This window comes from Cryptomeria japonica, chromosome 2 (genome assembly GCF_030272615.1).
Source record: "Cryptomeria japonica chromosome 2, Sugi_1.0, whole genome shotgun sequence".
Classification (NCBI taxonomy): domain Eukaryota; kingdom Viridiplantae; phylum Streptophyta; class Pinopsida; order Cupressales; family Cupressaceae; genus Cryptomeria; species Cryptomeria japonica.
Genome location: NC_081406.1, coordinates 34,300,434 through 34,320,026, shown reverse-complemented (window position 1 = coordinate 34,320,026; position 19,593 = coordinate 34,300,434). Strand labels below are relative to the sequence as shown.

General features: G+C 36.6%; 1 protein-coding gene across 3 annotated transcripts in view; it reads left to right on the top strand.

Annotated features, from left to right (window-relative positions):
- The first annotated feature begins 2,949 nt into the window (after positions 1-2,949).
- Positions 2,950-19,593, top strand: part of LOC131047390 (uncharacterized) — a 59,739-nt gene continuing 43,095 nt past the window's right edge. The window contains exons 1-4 of one of the 3 annotated variants that reach the window (XM_057981257.2): positions 3,215-3,351; positions 3,498-3,673; positions 15,596-15,728; positions 15,956-16,059. In XM_057981257.2, coding sequence (XP_057837240.1) covers positions 3,669-3,673; positions 15,596-15,728; positions 15,956-16,059 — 242 coding nt within the window. In that variant the 5' untranslated portion in view covers positions 3,215-3,351; positions 3,498-3,668. Of the gene's footprint in view, positions 3,352-3,497; positions 3,674-15,595; positions 15,729-15,955; positions 16,060-19,593 lie in introns of all 3 variants that reach the window. The other 2 variants (XM_057981256.2, XM_057981258.2) reach the window with 2 other exon arrangements.

Below are 19,593 nucleotides of genomic sequence, written 5' to 3'. Positions count from 1 at the left end.
CATGGGTACCTATCATGGCCTAGTAGCCGGGACCCATCTTGCATTGTTGACTTGAGTCTTCATTCCCCTAAGTTGCACTTAAGTGGGGGTGTTGGTGTAAATAAATATTCATTTTGGATATTATTACACTTTACTTAAGTTAACTTAGGATAATGCATCTCTTCGTAGTTTGGATTTGAGACACTTAGGGAAGTGTGCACATAGGGATAGAGCTTGTAGGAGAAATTCCACCTTTTGTGGTCTTATTTTGCTGTTACACTCCACATTCGGTGGGTCATCCACCTCTTGTGGAATATTATATTATTTCTCCTACCTACCCTTAGTATTTCTTACCTACCCTTGTTTCTCATTGATCCACATGTCATAATTGTGTGCTCGTACATCCATATGGCCTTGCCTATATAAGCAAGCCTATATTCATTGTATTGGTTAATCCAGTTGATCATTTGCATATTGATGAGAATATAGTTTTGTTCTTGTCATTCTATTGTCTCTTTTTATGCTTTTCATTGTGCCCTTGATCTTGGCAAAATCCTACACACATTTTTGTGGAAAGGAAAAAGGGACAAAAATGGTATTCCTCTTGCAAATTGGACGTCCATTTCTAAACCAAAAGATGAGGGAGGCTGGGGTCTTAAGAAAATTCATTTTTTTTAGTAGCTCTCATTGCCAAGAGTGTTTCAAGGCTTATTTCAACAAGGGAACTATGGTATAACATACTTTATCAAAAGTATATTGCTCGAAAATCCATTGTTGAATGGATTACATGTCCAATAAAAACTTCATGTAATGCTTCTGTTGTTTAGAAGGATACTATTCTTTCATTCCTTATTATTGGACATTAGCTGACTTGGAAGGTGCAAAATGGTAAAAATATTAGAATGGGAGTTGATCCACGGGCTGTCTTTGGGGATTCTCATCTAGTCCTTGTGGTTTTAATCAATTTGTTAGTAGAGAAAGATATTATTACTCTTGTACATGCTGTTGATTCTAATACTACAAATCTATGACAACAAGGGTGGAAAATTGTTGAGAGGATTGGGTTGATTGGAACAGATTGTGAAATTTGGTGTGACTATATTAAAAGACTAAATTGGAGTCATGTGAGAATTAGCAATGAGGAAGATATTTTGGTTTGGTCAAAGAACAATGCCAAAAGTGTGTACACTGTTAGCTTAGGGTAAAAGACTTTATTTCTTGTTGTGAACCATGATGTTGATTGTTGGAGTTGGAATAGTATTTGGAAGATTCATGCTCCCCCCCAAGACTATTTTTTTTGTGTTGTTCATACTCCAAAATAAAGTTTTGACTTGGGATGTGCTACAAAAAAGGAGTTGCTAAGGTCTTGGATGTTGCCCATTGTGTTTGATGGATTTGGAATCAATTGATCACATTTTAATCACTTGCCCTTACACTATCAAAGTTTGGTTTGTTATGGAAATATTGATTGGTCAGATGAATGTATGGGTTGGATGTACACTATTGCTTTATTTTAAAAATTGGTATCACCAAGGGGCATTATACAACTATCAGACTCTACCACTTCTTATTGCTCGGGGTATTTGGCTAGCTAAAAATGTTGCTATTTTCCAAAACAAATTGATCCCTTATTTTTAGTGCTCATCTCATATTCTATCCATTTGTGCCCATTTTCATAATACTCAAAAGGTGAAAATTGGGGGTTCCTTGACTTCCCCATTGAATGATAAATCTTATCCGTGGAGTTTTTTTTTATGGGGCTTGTTAGGGTAATCTTGGCTTTTGTGGGGTAGGAGGAATCTCATTTTATAATCCTAAACATTATATCACTTTCAATACTGATTTGGGCATGTTGGTATGTGGTGATTGATCATGCTACTAAGCTAAAATTTTGGTGATATTTTCAGCCACGTTTTCCCCTATTTTAGTTAGTATTGATATGTGAGTACGAGGGGTTGCAAGGGGGGGTACCCCACTTTGTAGGATTTGTTCCCTTGACCAATTAGGGTCTAAGGGGTAGTGCACCTCAGTAGAGGTTTTTGTAGGTAGTGCCCTTGAAACAAAATGCCATTTATAATTTATCATTGTGAACCCTGACCGTTTATCATTAGGTCATAGATCTAACGATGGATATTTTGTGCGCTTTTGTTTGTCCTAGAAGGCAACCTTATTTTATGAGGGCATTGTATTACAACTAGATCATCATATTGTAATTTGCCCTTTGCTGGATAATAAAAAAGAAATGGATGACTATTTCTTTGGTGGATGTAGCCCACATTGGGTGAACCACATTAAAGCTTTGTGTTATTATGATTTGTTATTTTTTCCTTTATTTTTTGCATTATATTTAATTATGTTTATTGCTCCAGTCTATCTTGAATCCCTAACAATAGTGGTTCAAAACAACTTTGCAAATATTATGGCTTTGAAACTATTAACTTTGGCAAAGGATAGAAGTTTAGATAATATTCAAGTCTTTGGAGATTCTGAAGTCATCATCAAATGGATAAATGGGATCTACAAGGTGGAAAATCTGTTTCATTTTCACCTATAAAAAGATTTGATTGATAAATTATGCTTTGCTCATATATCCTTTGTACATGTTTATAAAGAGTATAATTTGGTGGCATATGCACTTTCTAAGGCAGGTTTACAATTGGCTATGAATAGATGGGATATTACTGAACACTTGGAGAATTATCTCTTGCCAGTAAACACCCTCTCTGTGATTAATCAATCTTGATTCTCTTATTCTCTCTTTTTCTATAGTTTTTTTCGAGTCCCCGGCTGTGTTAACTCTATGTGTGTTGCTACCTTGTAAGCTGTCGTACACACTGGGGGAGTAGTCTCGCTTTGGCGAGGACACCTCCAGATTCCACCATAGTGGATATATAAAAAAAATAAAAAATTCACTTAAATAATACCCTTAAATAACACCGAGACACCATTGCATTTATAAACGGAATTCTGAATTCACTCGACGAAACACCATTCAAAAACCGTCATTAGACAGATATACACCGTATACACTCGTTATACCCTTACCTAGCTCTTGCCGATGCTCGTGTTTGGTATCCTTTCCCCAGAGCGTGGCTTGTGTGCTGAATGTGCCTCTTGAAATTGGTTATAGGACTTGAAAAATCCCCGTAAATATCTTTGATTATTGATTAGTTCAAAAGTACAACCTTATTCAAAGAGTGGTATGCTGTAGGAGGTGGGTGAAGATTTCCTTCCTCAACAGTACTAACCACTTGGTTAATGCATAAGATCCTTCCACACAGCAGCAGATCTATGATAATTGCAGGTTAAAAGGAAGACAAAAATGTCAATGCTAGATTTATTGCTGGGCAAGAACTTCCCAGGGGCCAAATGGTCAGATTTCTTTCTCATTTATCGATCAGATTAGTGATTAGTTATTTAGTAACAGATTTGCAGCCTTCTTCCGTTCTATCTGAATTATAATAATTTAATTAAGGTCAGAACATAATAACAATTTGGATTTTTTATTCTGATTACAGAGATAAATTTAATTATTATGTGAAAACATGCACACAAAAATCACCCCCTTTAAGAGGAAGCATACCTTTGTATTAAACGCCGCAATCATGGATATTTATGGGGTCAAATTCACCAGAAGCTTGCACCTGGTATATTCTCTTTAAGTATGCCACAGTCACACCCATAATTGGATGCGGTAAGTCGTTCAATTTTAAACATGTCGTTAAACCATTTGATTTTGAGAAAGCAATGGATGCCCATCCGATGATTTTACCATTGTTAAATTTTATTTTCCCGGATTCAAACTTGGGTGTTTTTGGAAGGAGTAATTTTTTCAATTTTAAACTTGTCTGCGGATCATTCGAACTTGGATCTTTTCCATGAATGCCTGTTGAGTTTATCCAAGTGTGCTTTTGCTCTTCTCTCAGTGTTCTATCTCTGCCTTATATTTGGTCTATGGAAAGTTTTCTTTTGTTTCGGTCATAATTTGAAGAGTGTTGCAATCAGGCATGCTGCACCCAAAAGTCATCTGGATTTAAACTTTGGATTTTGACTTCATTAGCTGCACCATTAAGAAATTCAAATTTATGACTTCTTGTAAAATGACAGCAGTGATACATGTATTGCTATGATCAGTAATAAGTATGATAAAATTGTCATAATTACATTGCAATGACAGTAACCCTCTTTGGTGTCAGAACATTATGTCATAGTTCATGACCATCTTTAGTGCCCTGAGGCCAACTTGCCAAGTCATTTGCTTTCTTCCCTTGTTCCCTCAAAATTTACCATTACTCATGCAACTGCATACGCCTTCAAAAACCTATTCCCATAATAAGAAACCAAGCATGTATCGATGCTTAGATACATGTATTTATACCTAACATGTGCACTTGATTTGTATTTCTGTTTGGATGCATATACATGAATGCATACATACATGTGCACAGATTTATGCTATGCTTGTTAATAATACAATCATGCTACCTGTTATAGAGAGTGACCTACACAGTGCCATATACTTACCAATTTGGCGGTGGTCAAGTTTGATGTAACCTATTAATCAACAAAAGCCATTCCCTCCTTTGATATAACCACATTATTGATCGATTTTACAAATCACTTTTCCAAAATGCAGCACTTAATTTCCATCATTGAACAAGGGCAATATTGACTCTATGTTAAGCATCCCATCCATAATTATAAGTCAATATAGATAACAGGAATCATGTCATGGTCCTCTATGGGATGGTGTATCTACAAATGGTCATAATGACCAAATGGAGATCTGTGGTTCAGTTCTCTTTGGGGAGAATTTTAGTGCAAATCCCTTTAGGAGCTGTCAACATGGCAATCCCGTTAGGTTAGATATGTACTTTCTGTTCAAAGCTCCTATCCAAAGACATTTAGTAATTCAAAAAACATAAGATTCATGATATGAAAGGAGACTACTATCAACAAAATATTATATCAGAGTGCTGGAAAACAACTTCCTTCTTTGTATCCTCTTCCTCAGCCCTCAGCTTGGATCTTTACTTTAGTCCCTCCCTTCTATTCTCCTATCCCAATTACCTTTGACTCAAATATTTATCTCTACTCCTTTATGCTTTCATCCTTGACAGTGCAATAGCCTTTTTTGTTGGAACCTACAGGGCAGCAGTTACAGCCTTTTCCTTTGGACCCTTAGGGATTAATTATTGTGACTTTTGAGGCATCATGCTCAGTGAACGATTGGCAATGGAGATGACAAAATAGTGAAACAGTCAACAAAAACTATCATAGCAATCTGAAAATTGTATTCTTAATGAAAACTAGGAATCCTGAAACAAAGATATTATCAAGTACAGTTCAACTGGAGATTTCTGTAAAAACTAAAAAGTAAAAACTAGATATAACTGCATATCACAAGCACCATCTAAAAATACATTTTCCTGATCCAAAAGCAAGTCATATCCAGTATACTGTGCAGGTATTGTAGTTGGTAAAGTTTTGGAGTTTGCAACCAAACTCTATGTAACTCAAGGAACTATGATCCAAAATTAAGTGCAAATCCCAAGAGGATATATGTGTGTAAACAAGAAGCAATAAACAACTATGTCAAGACCTTGCAAATTTGAAAAAAAAAGTGATCCCGTAATGCCCTGTCTAAAGGACCAAGGCAAAACCCAATGGAACAACTTTTCTTTTTTTAACAACAATTAGTAACACCAAAGATGCACCAACAATATGTTGCACTTGCACAACAACCTGCACACAAGTGTCACATGGAACATGACATAAAGGTAACGCTAAGGTGGCACCAACAAAGGACTTATGATCATGGGATAATTCCACCACGATGAAACAACGCGAGAGGGAACAACCAAAAGACTATTGGTTACAAACCCACGACCACGTTCTCATGCAAAACCACACAAGGATGGGATGAGAGAATTATCAACCTGCAACCTGTTGATGTGTTTTTTATGACACTTCAAACACAAAATAAGATAAGTATTCTATCTTCTCTTGAACAAGGAAACCTCAAATGCTAAACTTCATGACTAAATGAGGCAACCCCATGGTTTGCAATGCGAACAATCGACTTTGATGTTGGATAGACTCAGTGAATATGATGTGATATGCTGGTTAACACAAAGGGACTTATGTTTTGTTGGAACATGGAAACTAACTTAACTTCTCAACCAAAGAAAGATTAAAAGGGGTAAAGGGATAGGAAATGTAATCTTAGACCTAAAAATGCAAGAAATGATTGATGAATTAGTGAAACCAAACCAACCTTTGCTTTGCCATGAGGAAATAAGTACACAAAGATGGTGCAATTTCCTAAGAGTTAGCAAATGATTTTCATATCAGTTATGCACATCAACACCGTGAACAATGAGCATAGAGCAAATGGAGTTAAGCTTTCAATATTAGTTCAGACTAACCATGCACTGCAATTTGCAATCAACAAATTCCAAATGGTATGAACATATAGGCTTCGCCATGAGTCAACAATAAGATCTTCCATTCAACTAATTCAACTCCATGTAAAAAATCTTAATCTAACTTGAGAAGTAGAAACCATACAACATGTTGAAACAACACACAAAAATCCACCATATCTTCAATGAAATCATATGTTAATTCCAACATAGCCTTGGCAACAATTCTTGGTCTCCTTTTCCTACTCTGCTCTAAATCTAGTATTCTATTCTTCTCCTATTAACCCTTACAAATGAGAAGGCCAATCCTTATGTAGACCTTGAATTTCTCTCAAGCCAGCCAACTTGATCACCTTAACACCTCCATGGTGGGTTTTGCATGTGGTCTTGGACAATGCTAGGCACATATAAGGTGCTGTCAAGGACAATTGTTAATGCTGGGCGGAATTCCATGCTTGGCAAGGACAACTTGAGTGGGTTTTTGAGGTGAAGAGGGATAATACTAGGTGCAATTCCAACCTTGACAAGGACTGCTAAGGGCGCATATGCAATGTGTCCATGGACAAAGGGACTAGGTTAGGCGCAAATGAAAGGTGAATAAGGACTCTTGCAAGGACAGCATTTAGATATGCTCAAGGACACTTAGGTTGGGAGCAATTTCAAGGTTGTTAAGGACAAGCTAGAGTACATTTTCAAGGTGTGCAAGGACAAGTGGGTGCTAGGAAAGGTTAGGCTTGGACTATAGGTCCCATGAGACCTATAGTTTTGGATTGAAGGGTGCCTTCATGATGAGTTTAACAATTTATTTGAGCACACCCCCAACCAATTCAAAGAATAATTTCAATTATAGCAAATGTGAAAGAGGTAATCTAAGACACCTAGGCACTAGAGATGATGAGTCTTGGACTAGGTAGCACTAAAAACACATTGACAAGTAATTCCAAGGAAAGTTTCGCTAAAATCATGTATACAAGGAATGTGGAGCGCCAAACATGGGTATGCATGGACAAAAATGATGTTGTGAAGAAATTTTAAATGAAATCCATGGATTTTCCAAGTAAAAAATAACTTTGATTGTGAATCCATGTTGAAACTTTAGAATTCCATACTTTAACTTAGGATTGAATTTTTTAATTTAGAATTCCACACTCACATAAGTAATAGATTTGAATTTTGCACTTTTGATTGAGGAATTTACAATTTTTTTCCTATTTCCCCTTCTTGTCAAGGAATTTCCTTGTCTAGGTATTGAATTTTCTTCATTTTTCACACTTGACATTTCAATCCTCAAACTCTTGACAACATTTTTTTGCAATTTTGACAACATTTAGCAACTTTTGACATCTTTATTTTGCATTCTTCACAATCTCTCTCTCAATTCTTAGTATCGACGGTCACTCACAGATTCAAGACTCAAAACTTGAATTCCTGACAGGGTCACTCAATGCACTTTTCTCGGACTTGACAAGACAAAATGGAATCCTCCCAAAAAGGCTAAAAGACTAAAACTATTGCCAAGCTAAACAAAAACTAAGCCAAACACTAAGCTAGAAAGCGAAAAAGTGGGGGTCCCCATTTTCAATGTAGTGTGTCTGTTTACAATACAACACAACCCACACCAAGAGACATTTCACAACACCCACACACACTCAAAAAAATGACACCAACGATGAATGTATAAATTTGATGATATTGTCTTCATTTTTATTGCTGTATTTTTTATTAGATGTTTGCCTTTATTATTTATCTCTTATTAATCTTTGTACTTTGGATTTGTTTTTATTAATTTTTCATTTCCTTTTCCTTTTATTTTATTTTTTTATATTCTTTCTTTCTTTTTTTTTATTTTTTTATTTTTATAATGCCTGGTAAACTTTTTAATGTGATCGATGACACTAGCATGACACGCCCTCTGGCTCCATGTGAAACGCTTTTGACCCGGAGCTATGAACCGGTGAGGCCACAATCGAGGGACCTCATCCCCACACTTCTTGTTCAAACCCGCGAGCACAACGACCCAGCGAAGACACAAGGCCTGCAAGCACAATGACCTTGGTGGCCGCTTCACCAACAAAGTGTTTTAACTGCGACACTACATGTCCGAAGACATTTTTTTTCTTTCTTTGTCTTCTCTTCTTTTTAGTATTTTTTCATTTCCTTATTTCCAATTTGTATTTTTTTCTTTTTAATTTTTGTTCTTACCAGTGTATTATTGGCCTTCTTGTTCCCTCAATTTGTGTGCGTCCTTTCTCACCCCCTCTTCTCTTTTAATACTCCAGGTCTTCAACTTGACACCTATTATGATTCTTTTTGCTCTCGTTATCCTGATTATGGATCATAGAGTGTGATCCAAAATGTTGATACAAAAATCTTGTATACAATTTGATACAGAAACAGCTATCTATGTATACTATGGATTGTGGAACTCTCTTGTCGTAGATTCTTTATGTTACAAATTTATCTAGGACAAGTGGAAAAATGGAATGCTGAACCTTACTTATCCCTTCACCAGCACATATTATTGTAAGTTACATGGATTTAAGGAAGCAGGTGAAGCAACCAGGTATGTAGATCATCTAATATGTATTTCAGTTGGCTTATGCGTTTTTTAACCATATGTCATCACCTGGTACATAAGTTCTGTATTTACTATTATTAATATTTCTTACTTACCATAAGTCCAAGTAGTACTGGAATCAATCTGATCGAGAAACAAAGAGAAGCGAAAATACACACAAGGGCATAATGCTATTCATTTAATCTGATGTTCAACTCATGTTGTGGTATTCAAAATTCATCAATTTTATTTAAGACTTGTTTGTTTGAAACTTGTTGAACAAAGTGATCTGAAACCCAGAAAATTGCTGGGGACAGCACATCTTTTGGGGCATTGATAGCTAACTGTGATGCAGAAGCATTTAAATAACAACAATTACATTAGAAAGACAAATTGTAGAAATGAGCTGCCAATTAATAGAGTGGCCTGATATAACAGATTGCATAAGTACAAAGAGTGGATACTGTAATTGTAAATATAAACTGCATGTATTGATTTAAACTCCGCAACGTGAATAGATTACATAACATATTAATTTGGAGTAAAGAGCTGCATGCTCTATACTTATTCAGATGAACATAATGTAGCATCCTGTTGATGTGTTTTTCATGCACATGCGAACACAGAATAAAATACCTAAAGGTACCTTATCCTCTCTTGAGCAAAGTTTCCTGACTGCTGAAGATCTCGCCGAAGGATCAGTCGAGGCAACTCCAAGGTTCTTGTATGTAGGTTCTCTACTCGTGGATAAGCTCTTTGTGGTATGATGTGATTTTGCTAGAATCACAAGGGGACTTACTCTTGATGACTAAACGTCTGATTTGCTAATGATTCTGGCCCAATGAAGCATTCCTTTTCCTTGAACTATCATTTGTATGAAGATAAACATCCACTTTTCGAAGAAGAAGGCTTCAGAAGCACCTGTAACTCAATTGAGCAAAGTTATCAAGTCTTTCTTCCTGAAAGTCGATCCTATGTGGTGTATTGGGAATCTTGTTCAGACGAGGCCGACTTTTGAGCAACCAGTTCTTATTAATGAAGTTCAAACAAGACTCAGGATCATCTTCATAGATCGACCTTGCTCCTTCTAAGCTTTTGTAAATCATGTCTTTATGGTCCGGAAGATGAAGAGCTTCGCCTATAGCTTCCTCTGAAAGGTAGGCTAAGATGTTCCCTTCTTTGGTTACAATCGTCCTTGACTGTGAGTCATAGTGGCGGGCACACTCGATCATCAGCTCATGACACTTGACTACGGGAGGGAAACCTGCCGCCTTGATGATGCCACTCTCGATTATCTTCCTTGCAACAGGTGATGGCTTGCCAATGTAGGGGGCCTCTTGAAACTTCTTCACATTGAAGTTTCCTAAGTTGGTGTCTCCGATATTACTCCACTTGGACACGATCCTGGTCTCCAATTCGTCACTCCTCTGATCTTCCTTGATGAGAGCCTGTCGACTAGTAGATCCTCCGGCTTTGGGGGTCGTCATTTGATGCCTACACAAACAATTTAAGATTAGTCTTTAAGCATCATACCTTAAAGCATAGCTTTTAAGAACTTCCAAGGGAATAATTCAAAACATTAATTTGAAAAGGACATGATTCCTCAAATTAATTATGAATGAAATCAAATTCTCAAGACTTAGACCCTTTTTTTTTTTTTAAATGCTATGAAAATCAAAACAAGTCTTGAATAAGAACTTCAAAATGATTATTCATACCTTCCCTTGAATGCTTAACTATAAACCTTGGAAATTGGAAGAAAGAAGATTAGATTTTGCTGGACAAAAATTTAATTTCTGGCCCTCCTTGGATGAATTATGCCTTGATTAACCTTCAAAAGAGCTTCACCTTCTTTAGCCTCCAACACTTAGCAAAAATTCGCCTCTAATCTGCTGGATTTCGCTCCTCCAATCTGCTCCTCAAAATCGCATTTAGAAGGAATGAATGAATGATTTGAATTTTGAAACAACACTCCTCCTTTATATAGGGCGCTCACCCTAATTTCCCTCAAGGCCGACTTGGCAAATAGGGAATAAAATAAAATAAAAACCACTAGCAAGGAGGCCAACTTGCTTGTAAAGGCAAGTAAATATGTTTTGAGCGCTCACCTTTATTTTTTTTAAATTTTAAAATTAAATTCAATGCCTCCAAGGTGGATTTTTCAATCATTTCAAGGCCTAAAAATTAATTAATTAAATTGAAAATGCTTTAATTCATGCGAATTTAATTCAACCTCTCAAATGTCTTGAATTTGGCAAATTTGGTGAAATTTTAGGAATATGGAGGTTTGATTGAGGTTTAATGAAGCTTCCTGATGATTTCGCCCTCGACCCTCTGGAAGGGTCAGGAGCGATTTTTTCAATTTGGTCCTGAATCTCTCATTTCTTGACTCCAAAATCTCCTGGAAGGTGAGTTCATATGTGTCTTGACCTAATCAAGTTGTTGCATTTCAATTTTTTATCATTTCTCATGAGTAATTAAGTGAAAATGTAAATTTCGCCCTGGACCCTCTAGAAGGGTTAGGAGCGATTTTTGCTTATTAGGTCAAAATTCACCTTAATTTGATCGTTGACCTCCTCCAAGGCAATCTCCAAGGTTTATTTCTCTCCATCACTGGGTTAGCTCATCAAAACTTTGGAGCAAATATTGCATTTTTGGGAATTTCGCCCTAGACCCTTTGGAAGGGTCAGGAGCGAAATTCTCTCCTGATCTCAAAATTCTCATTTTTGAAGGTCCAAAACCTCTTCAAGGCATTCCAAATAGGCTCTTTCATTGAATTCCAGGCTTAGTTTCACTCAAATCAGGAGGAAAAAGGTAATTTTAGGGTTTTTCGCCCTGGACCCTCTGGAAGGGTCAGGAGCGATTTTTCTTCCTTAGGTTTACTCCTTCATCAACTTTTCTTGAATCTTTCACTAAAAGCTAGGCAATGGTCTTCCTTATTCACTCCACCCAAGTTTGGCTTGTTCTTGCAAGGTAAAATAGGGGATTTTTAGATTTTCACCCTGGACCCTCTGGAGGGGTCAGGAGCGATTTTTCCTCTCCGACCTAGAATCATCAACTTTGAAACAAACATTTACTCATTAGTGGTCTTAAAGGTCTTTTCTTCCTTGGTATATCCTTGCCTTAGCACAACTTTGAAAGGAACATGTTGGTTTTATGATTTTCGCCCTGGACCCTTTGGAAGGGTCAGGAGCGATTTCTTGGTTTTAGGACAATTTCTTCATGCTTTTCAACTTCAAATTACTTCCAAGGCATAGAACATCATGCCTTACTCCCCTTTAAGTCCTGAAAACCAAAATTTCATCTTGAAATGCAAGGAAAATAGGAGGAATTGGAAATTTTGCTCTGGACCCTTTGGAACGGTTAGGAGCGAATTTCCCTCTTGGCTTTAAAATTTTCATTCTTAACAATCCAATTTCACTCCAAGGCAATTCAAAAGTCTTCTCAAACCCATGTCTAAGCTTGGTCTAGTCCAATCTTTGGAAGAAAGGATAGGTTTTAGGATTTTCGCCCTGGACCCTCTGGAAGGGTCAGGAGCGAAAATCATTTTCTAGACTTGGTTGCTTCCTCTTGACTATCTCAATTATCTTCAAAGGGCAAAACATACCTTCTCACACCCATTCAAGCCATAAAATCTAAAAAGTTGCCTTGTCCTTGCAAGAAAACAGGTGTTTTTAGGAATTTCGCTCTGGACCCTCTGGAATGGTCAGGAGCGAAATTCACCTTTGGGCTCAATTCCTTCACCTTTTGACGATTTCTTCCGATCTCAACTTAATCCCAGGGGCAATTCCTTCTATGTTTCATCTTATCCCCTACTTGACTTAGCAAAATTTGATAGCAAAAAGTGTTTTTGAGAAAATTCGCTCTGGACCCTTTGGAAGGGTCAGGAGCGATTTTCACCATTTTGACCAAAATCCTTCATTTTCCACCTTGAAACTTCTTTGCTAAGCGAGATTTCACCTTTCACTGTGCTAGGAATAGGATTTCATATCCAAGAAAGGCTAAAAAAATGGGTTTATAAGGAGTTTCGCTCTGGACCCTTTGGAAGGGTCAGGAGCGAAATTGCCTTTCCTGGCCAGAATCCTTCATTCTTCAAAGTTGAAACTTCTTCAGGAGGCAAAAGGGAGTTGTTCTTGTTTCACTCATGCCCAAAACTTGACCTTTTTCATTGCAACATGGGAGCTATTGAGAATTTCGCTTTGGACCCTTTGGAAGGGTCAGGAGCGAAATTCACCTTTCTTGTCCAAAAATCTTCATTTTGCATGCTTCCAAATCTTCAAATGTATCAAATGATGTCCAATCTTCATTCCAAGAGATCCTGCACATGAAAAGTTAGCCAAAGTTAGTGAAAAATAAGCTCTTATAAGATTTTCGCTTTGGACCCTCTGGACGGGTCAGGAGTGAAATCTTCATTCCAGGCCAAATTGCTCAGTCTTCAAGTTTGAAACCATCTCACAAGGCAAAGTTAGATCATTTTCTAGGCTAGGAACAGGATTACAAGTCTACTCAAAGCAAGAAATAGTATTTAGGATGAAATTCGCTCTGGACCCTTTGGAAGGGTCAGGAGCGAAAATCCTCTTTCTGGCATCATCTTGCTCTTCAAAATCAATCAAATCCCTCTCCAGGCAAGAATATATCAATTCACCTCCAATCATGCCTTTTAGAAATCATCACTTAGTCAAAAATGAGGAGAAAAGAGGTTTACAATGATTTTTGCCCTGGACCCTTTGGAAGGGTCAGGAGCAAATTTGACATTTCCAGGTTAGATATTACCTTAATTTGCTTCATCCTTCATCTAGCTTGATCAACCCAATTCCTTATCCTCACTAGCTCAGCTCAACTGACTTAGATAGGTAAACAAACAGGACCCTGACAAGCAAAACCCTCTTTCAATCTAGACCTAACCTGACATGAGACCTATTCACCCTGCCCCTGACCTAACCAACTTGACTCCCCTGAAAGGCATGTTTCATTCTGGCGATCTTGAAGTTTTAGGCAGATGACTAACAACTTCCCAAACAAGACTAGACTTAGCTTGAAAGAAACCCTAAAATGAGCTTCCAAGGTTTAGCCCTAATCTAGCCAGCCCAGGCAGACTACTCACTCACTCAAAACCCTAAAAGCAGAGAGAAAACAAGCAAAGAGAAAACAAAACCTAAGGCAAAAAGAGGGGGTCCCCATTCTAATGGGGCGATGTGTGAAATGGTCACAACACATCCCTGGATTCAATGCAAAGCAGGGTGGGTATGTTTATACAATTGTGCTCCTCAAGAAATGTGCTTAGAATCCCTTTATGTTAAAGTGAGATGCATGTGCAAAAGTTATGATGCCAAGAAGTGTACTGCCACGTCTGTAGAGAAATACTCTTGCTATGTTCTTCTGTACAGTTGCATGTATGTATGTGCAAATGTGTAGTGAACCTTTTTGTGGGAGAAGAAAAACTCACTCATCTAAACTGAAGATAACATCCATTGTTGATGATATAGCATATAGATACAATTGCGGAGCCAACAATCCTACCAGGTGCTTTGCCTCATGATCTGGTAAGTAGCTATCGACCCTCTATCCCAAAGGTGAGCAAGGAAAGCAACAGCGAGCTGGCTGGTGTTAGCATGTTTTGAAAGGCCCTCATGTTAAACTAGAAGCTGGATCTTAAACATCACAAAGTTTTATGGGTTTTAATTTTTTAGTGAATTGTGGAGTTTTCCCATATTTAATACATGTTTCCTAAGTCACCAGGTTCGGCCGAATTTCATCCTTGAAGTTCGAAATTCGCCGAACTTGAAAAAAAAAAAAAAAAATTCGTTGAAATTTGCCGAACTTAAAAAAAAAAAAAATTTTTTTTTTTAATAAAATTTTGGCCTTCTTCTTCTGTTAATATTTTTTAAACACATCTTTAATCTGTCGTGAGTCGCGGCCTGCAGGAGAAGTAGTCGCGGACCCGTGATAGTCGCAGCCTGCAAGAGAAGTTCGCCTGCAATTTTTGCCTGTCGTTCGTGCCCTAGCATATGTTTCCTATGGTTTATATTTTATAAATATGTCATCTTTTTGTAACGATTTCAAATCTATTTATCAATGTTAAACTATTTAGGCAATTTTATAGATATATTACATATATTTATTAAAACAATTTAAAAATTACATATGGTGAATTTAATTCGAATTTTATACATTTGAATTTTTCCCTCATCGAACTTCATTCGAATTTCAAAGTTGTCGAACTTCGAATTCGAATTCGAACCTGGTGACTTAGCATGTTTCCATAAATTTCTGCCACCAGACCAAGACATTTGTTAATTTTATGGCATTATAAGTGATAAATGACTTACCCAAGCTTCAATCACTAGAGTTTACTTCATGGCATATATAAAACAGAAAAGCACATTAAGGAGCAGTTTAAATTACATTTTTCTTGAGACTATTATATGTGCTTTTCAGATGCAGTATAACTGTAGTGACAAATAGGATATACTCTTGAACGTTGGCAATAGTATTAAATTAGCCCTGAGATGAAATAAGCTTCATTTAATTGATATGAAATCTGTAGAAAACAAATTTACTTTCTTCTTATAAGTCATTTTATTTTCCAGTTATTCTTATTTCTGACAAGTAATCTTATCCTATTGCTGAATAGCAAAACGTTGTTGAAGTTGAGTCTTGCACGTATTAAGTTACTAAAAAACAGAAGGGAAATGCAACTGAAACAAATGCAGAAGGAGGTTGCACAATTTCTACAGGCTGGACAAGAGGCTACTGCACGCATTCGGGTATGTTTACAACTTAAAAAACATTGAATGATCATATTGGAGAGAGAAGAGATCCTTAAGGGCATTTTTTCCTACAAAGAATATCATAATTTCACTGAAAATTCTGAAAGTTTGTTTCTTTCCAACAGTTATTGTCTTTGCCTTTAGACCCTGATAAGGAAAATTCTTCTGGAAAGATGCAAATGCTTACATGCAACAAAAATTTGAAAATTTGTGTTTTGTTTCAGGTGGAACACATCATACGGGAGCAAAACATTTTAGCTGCATATGAGATTCTGGAGCTATTTTGTGAATTATTGGCTGCTCGGCTACCAATTATTGAATCACAACGGTTAGCAAATAATATAATTCTCTATTTTTGTACTTCTGATTACAAGTATAAGAATCAATGCAGCTTTCCAAGAGACGTTTATGTGCATGGAGGCATTTAATTTGTGGGTTGTTATGGTTTGATATTTGAGCTTTGTTCTCTGTAGGATATTGGAGTTAACTACTCCTTGAAAAATATTGATTTAAGGGATTAATTGCTTTCTTTCATTTAATGCATTTTCCAGTTCTATAAATTTTATAACAATTTAAATATCTGTGTCTCACAGATATATCATTTTATATCAATTGTAGTTCCACAAAAGCTTCAATATCTACTTCGGAGGTATTAATAGGAGTTGGCATAAGATATCTATTCTGGAAAGAACTGTATTAATTAAGCATTTCTTTCAATTTTTATGTTTTAAATGATCTTTCTGATCTGGATGATCCAGAAATTATCTGGGTTTTGCTCTACTCACATAGGTTGATTATTATCGACTTTTTTGACTTGCTCTCCTTTCCTAATGTGATTTTCGCTTGTCTTCTTATTATTCTTAACACTGGGTAACATTAGGGAAGATTATAATGATTAAGTAATTTGTGAGGTAATGCAAATGATTGCTTATCATCCACACGGTTTGATATAGTTTATATGCTTTATTTAGGTTTAATTTTGTCACTATTGAAGGAGCAAGACAACATCCAGCATCAGGCCATAGAAGATTCATAACTTGGGGCAGCTATGCCTCGCTCCAGCAAACAAGCAATATGGTTTTTGTGAGATGTCTTCAAACTACCTCTGTATGCACCAATACCACCTATAATGGCTGTCAATTGCCTTGACATGTGCAATCAAGGACTAAATAGAGAACACATCATACATGTGAAAATAAAACAACCTTTAAGTTGCACACAAAATGCAACGTGAGGTTAACTTTGAGAAATCCTCAAATGGGCAAAAAAACTTGAGGAAGAATGAGCAATGCTCCTCATGCCACTAATCCACATTTGTATGATTGTTACATTGTCTCATGGGCTTTCACATACACCCACATACTATCCTGAAGACAACATGACGTATAGCTACACTAGTAGTAGAAATGAAGGACTGGAACCTCTGTAATGAGGATTAAGCTCCATGAATATGTCTGTTACTTGTCACACTTGCAGCAGGCCAATAAATTGGTTATATTAGCCGTAGTGGCTTGGTATGCAACATGCTAAAAGTGATTCGTTAAATCACCCAATGGGACAATGATGGTCACTTGTAATGTTCTCTTCCTAAGCACCAACTATTTCCAGAGGTTAGCCTATGACTTTGGTACCCGTAGACTAACATGGTGATTAGGGGACCCTTCTGAGGGTGTTCTATGGCTTTTCAGTTGACCTTTTGGTGCTTATTTCAGTATTCTTCAGCTTAGTATCTTAGTTTATTTGTGTTATGCCTTCCTAAGATCATCCAGGGCTCTTTGATACATAGTTCTATTTTTTAGTAAGTCACAGGATGAGCAGTGGGCATCATGGCTATATTTGGAAAGTTGGCAAGATTAGTCTCATGAATTGTTATTGACATTTATTGGAGTTTGATAATCTAATTTAATTTGTTAAAGTCTTATGAAGCATTGACTTTAATATTATTAATTATATTCTAGGTTGTTGGTTTGGGTTCGAAGAACCGGTATGTTGGTACGACAAAATTTTGAAAAGGGGTTTGGGTTCATTAGTACAAAAACATTTACATTTAATATATATATATATGCAGCCTATAAGCATGAATTAAGATTAGCATGTCACAAAGCATCATATAAACAACAAAACCAACATAAACTTGTAATCATAGCATCATGATCAACCATAATAGCATCATATACATCAAGTTTAATATCAAAACGACAAAATATTCAGGTATCATTGTTTCAACTTTCAACAATTTAAAGTTTAATCATCAAATGGATTCTCTAATTCATCATCCTCATTCTCCTCCTCCTCATCCTCCTCATCATTGACATTGACATTAGATGAACCACTGCCAATGCCATTTGCACTCGCACTATAAGTTTGCTCGCTATCCAAGTCATCAAATGCAACAAGTTGAGAAGCGGAAGCATCCAAATCAGTATGCTTTGGCTCTATATCCCACATCTTCGTTTCCCCTTGCTTGTAGTCATGTTGCTTGTGAAAGAAGACGTAGGTTGGGATGCACATATACTAAATTCTCTGCTCTTTTTGATAGCAACCTATTGTGCTTTATTGAGTGGATGAAATTATGTGCTCCAATTTCATTTTGAAGCAGATGAACTAGCAACCTATCAAGACAAAGTAAACAATTAAAGTTATACATTTATAAAAATTAAAATTAAAAATTACTAGCAACCTATTAAGACAAAGTAAGCTATAAATAAACTTGTGATAAATTTTAATTAATTAAACTTTGACAGCGAGGAGTTGTAGGTTTTGGAAGCATGTGCCATGGAAGTACCACCAACTATGAGCATCCTTCTTGGATCTATGACAAAGAGCATCAACACTTGGACCATTTCCATTTGCAAATTCTATGAACTCATTTGTAACAATATCTTGCAAATCATCATCAGGATAGAGTCTAAGGAATGCTGCCTTGTACCCATCAAATACTTCTAGATCTCTCCATGATGGAATCCTTTCTGGTTTATCAAGAAATTGATTGCTATAGTACTTTGGTGTCAAGGTATAGGCAAGAAGATGCAAAGGAGTGGTCATCTTATTCCACCTTTCTACAACAATTGTTTCCACTTGTTTGAAGAATTTCTCCTTGGGGTCATTCTCTCTTGCATTTATAATGCACTTCATTTTTTCAAGCATTGAGTCAATGCCGTCATAAATCTCACCAATGCAAGGCCTATCCATGTCAGTAGAGCGAATCATGCTCATAACGGGCTCAGTGAAACTAAGGAGATACGTCACAAGATCCCACCATGACTCATTCAATATCCGTTTCCTAATTTTTGTTGTCCTCTCACTGCTACTCTGCTTCCATACAATCCAATTTATGTTGATCACCATATTGCGAAGTTCCACTTTCACTTTCACAAGTCGTCTCAAGACAATTGTGTTTGATGCAAAATGGGTCTCAGCAACCTATAACACAAATTAATGCCAAAATGATTAAAAAATAAAGCTAAACTTTAAAGAAGAATACACAATATAGCTTACACAATGATATTATGAACATTGAAAATTAAAAAAATCAGAAAATGTAAAATTAAATTACTATTTCACTTACCTTCAATAGCTCCAAATTCGAAAAGGATCTAAAAATCCCTTGAGACATGTGGTGGTTTGTGATGAACATCTGGAGCCTCTGGATACACATCTTTGATCCATTTAATTTTATTCCCAATTTTTTGCATTGTCCGTTATGACTTGGACAACATTGCGGGGTCCCACTAACTCAATGGTGGAGATGAGAATATCTGCAATAAATTGGCCATCTTTTACTTTGCCCTCACAATCCATACCTTTAAAAAACATTGCCCCTTTAGGGCACACCGCTATGACATTGATCAAGGGATGATTT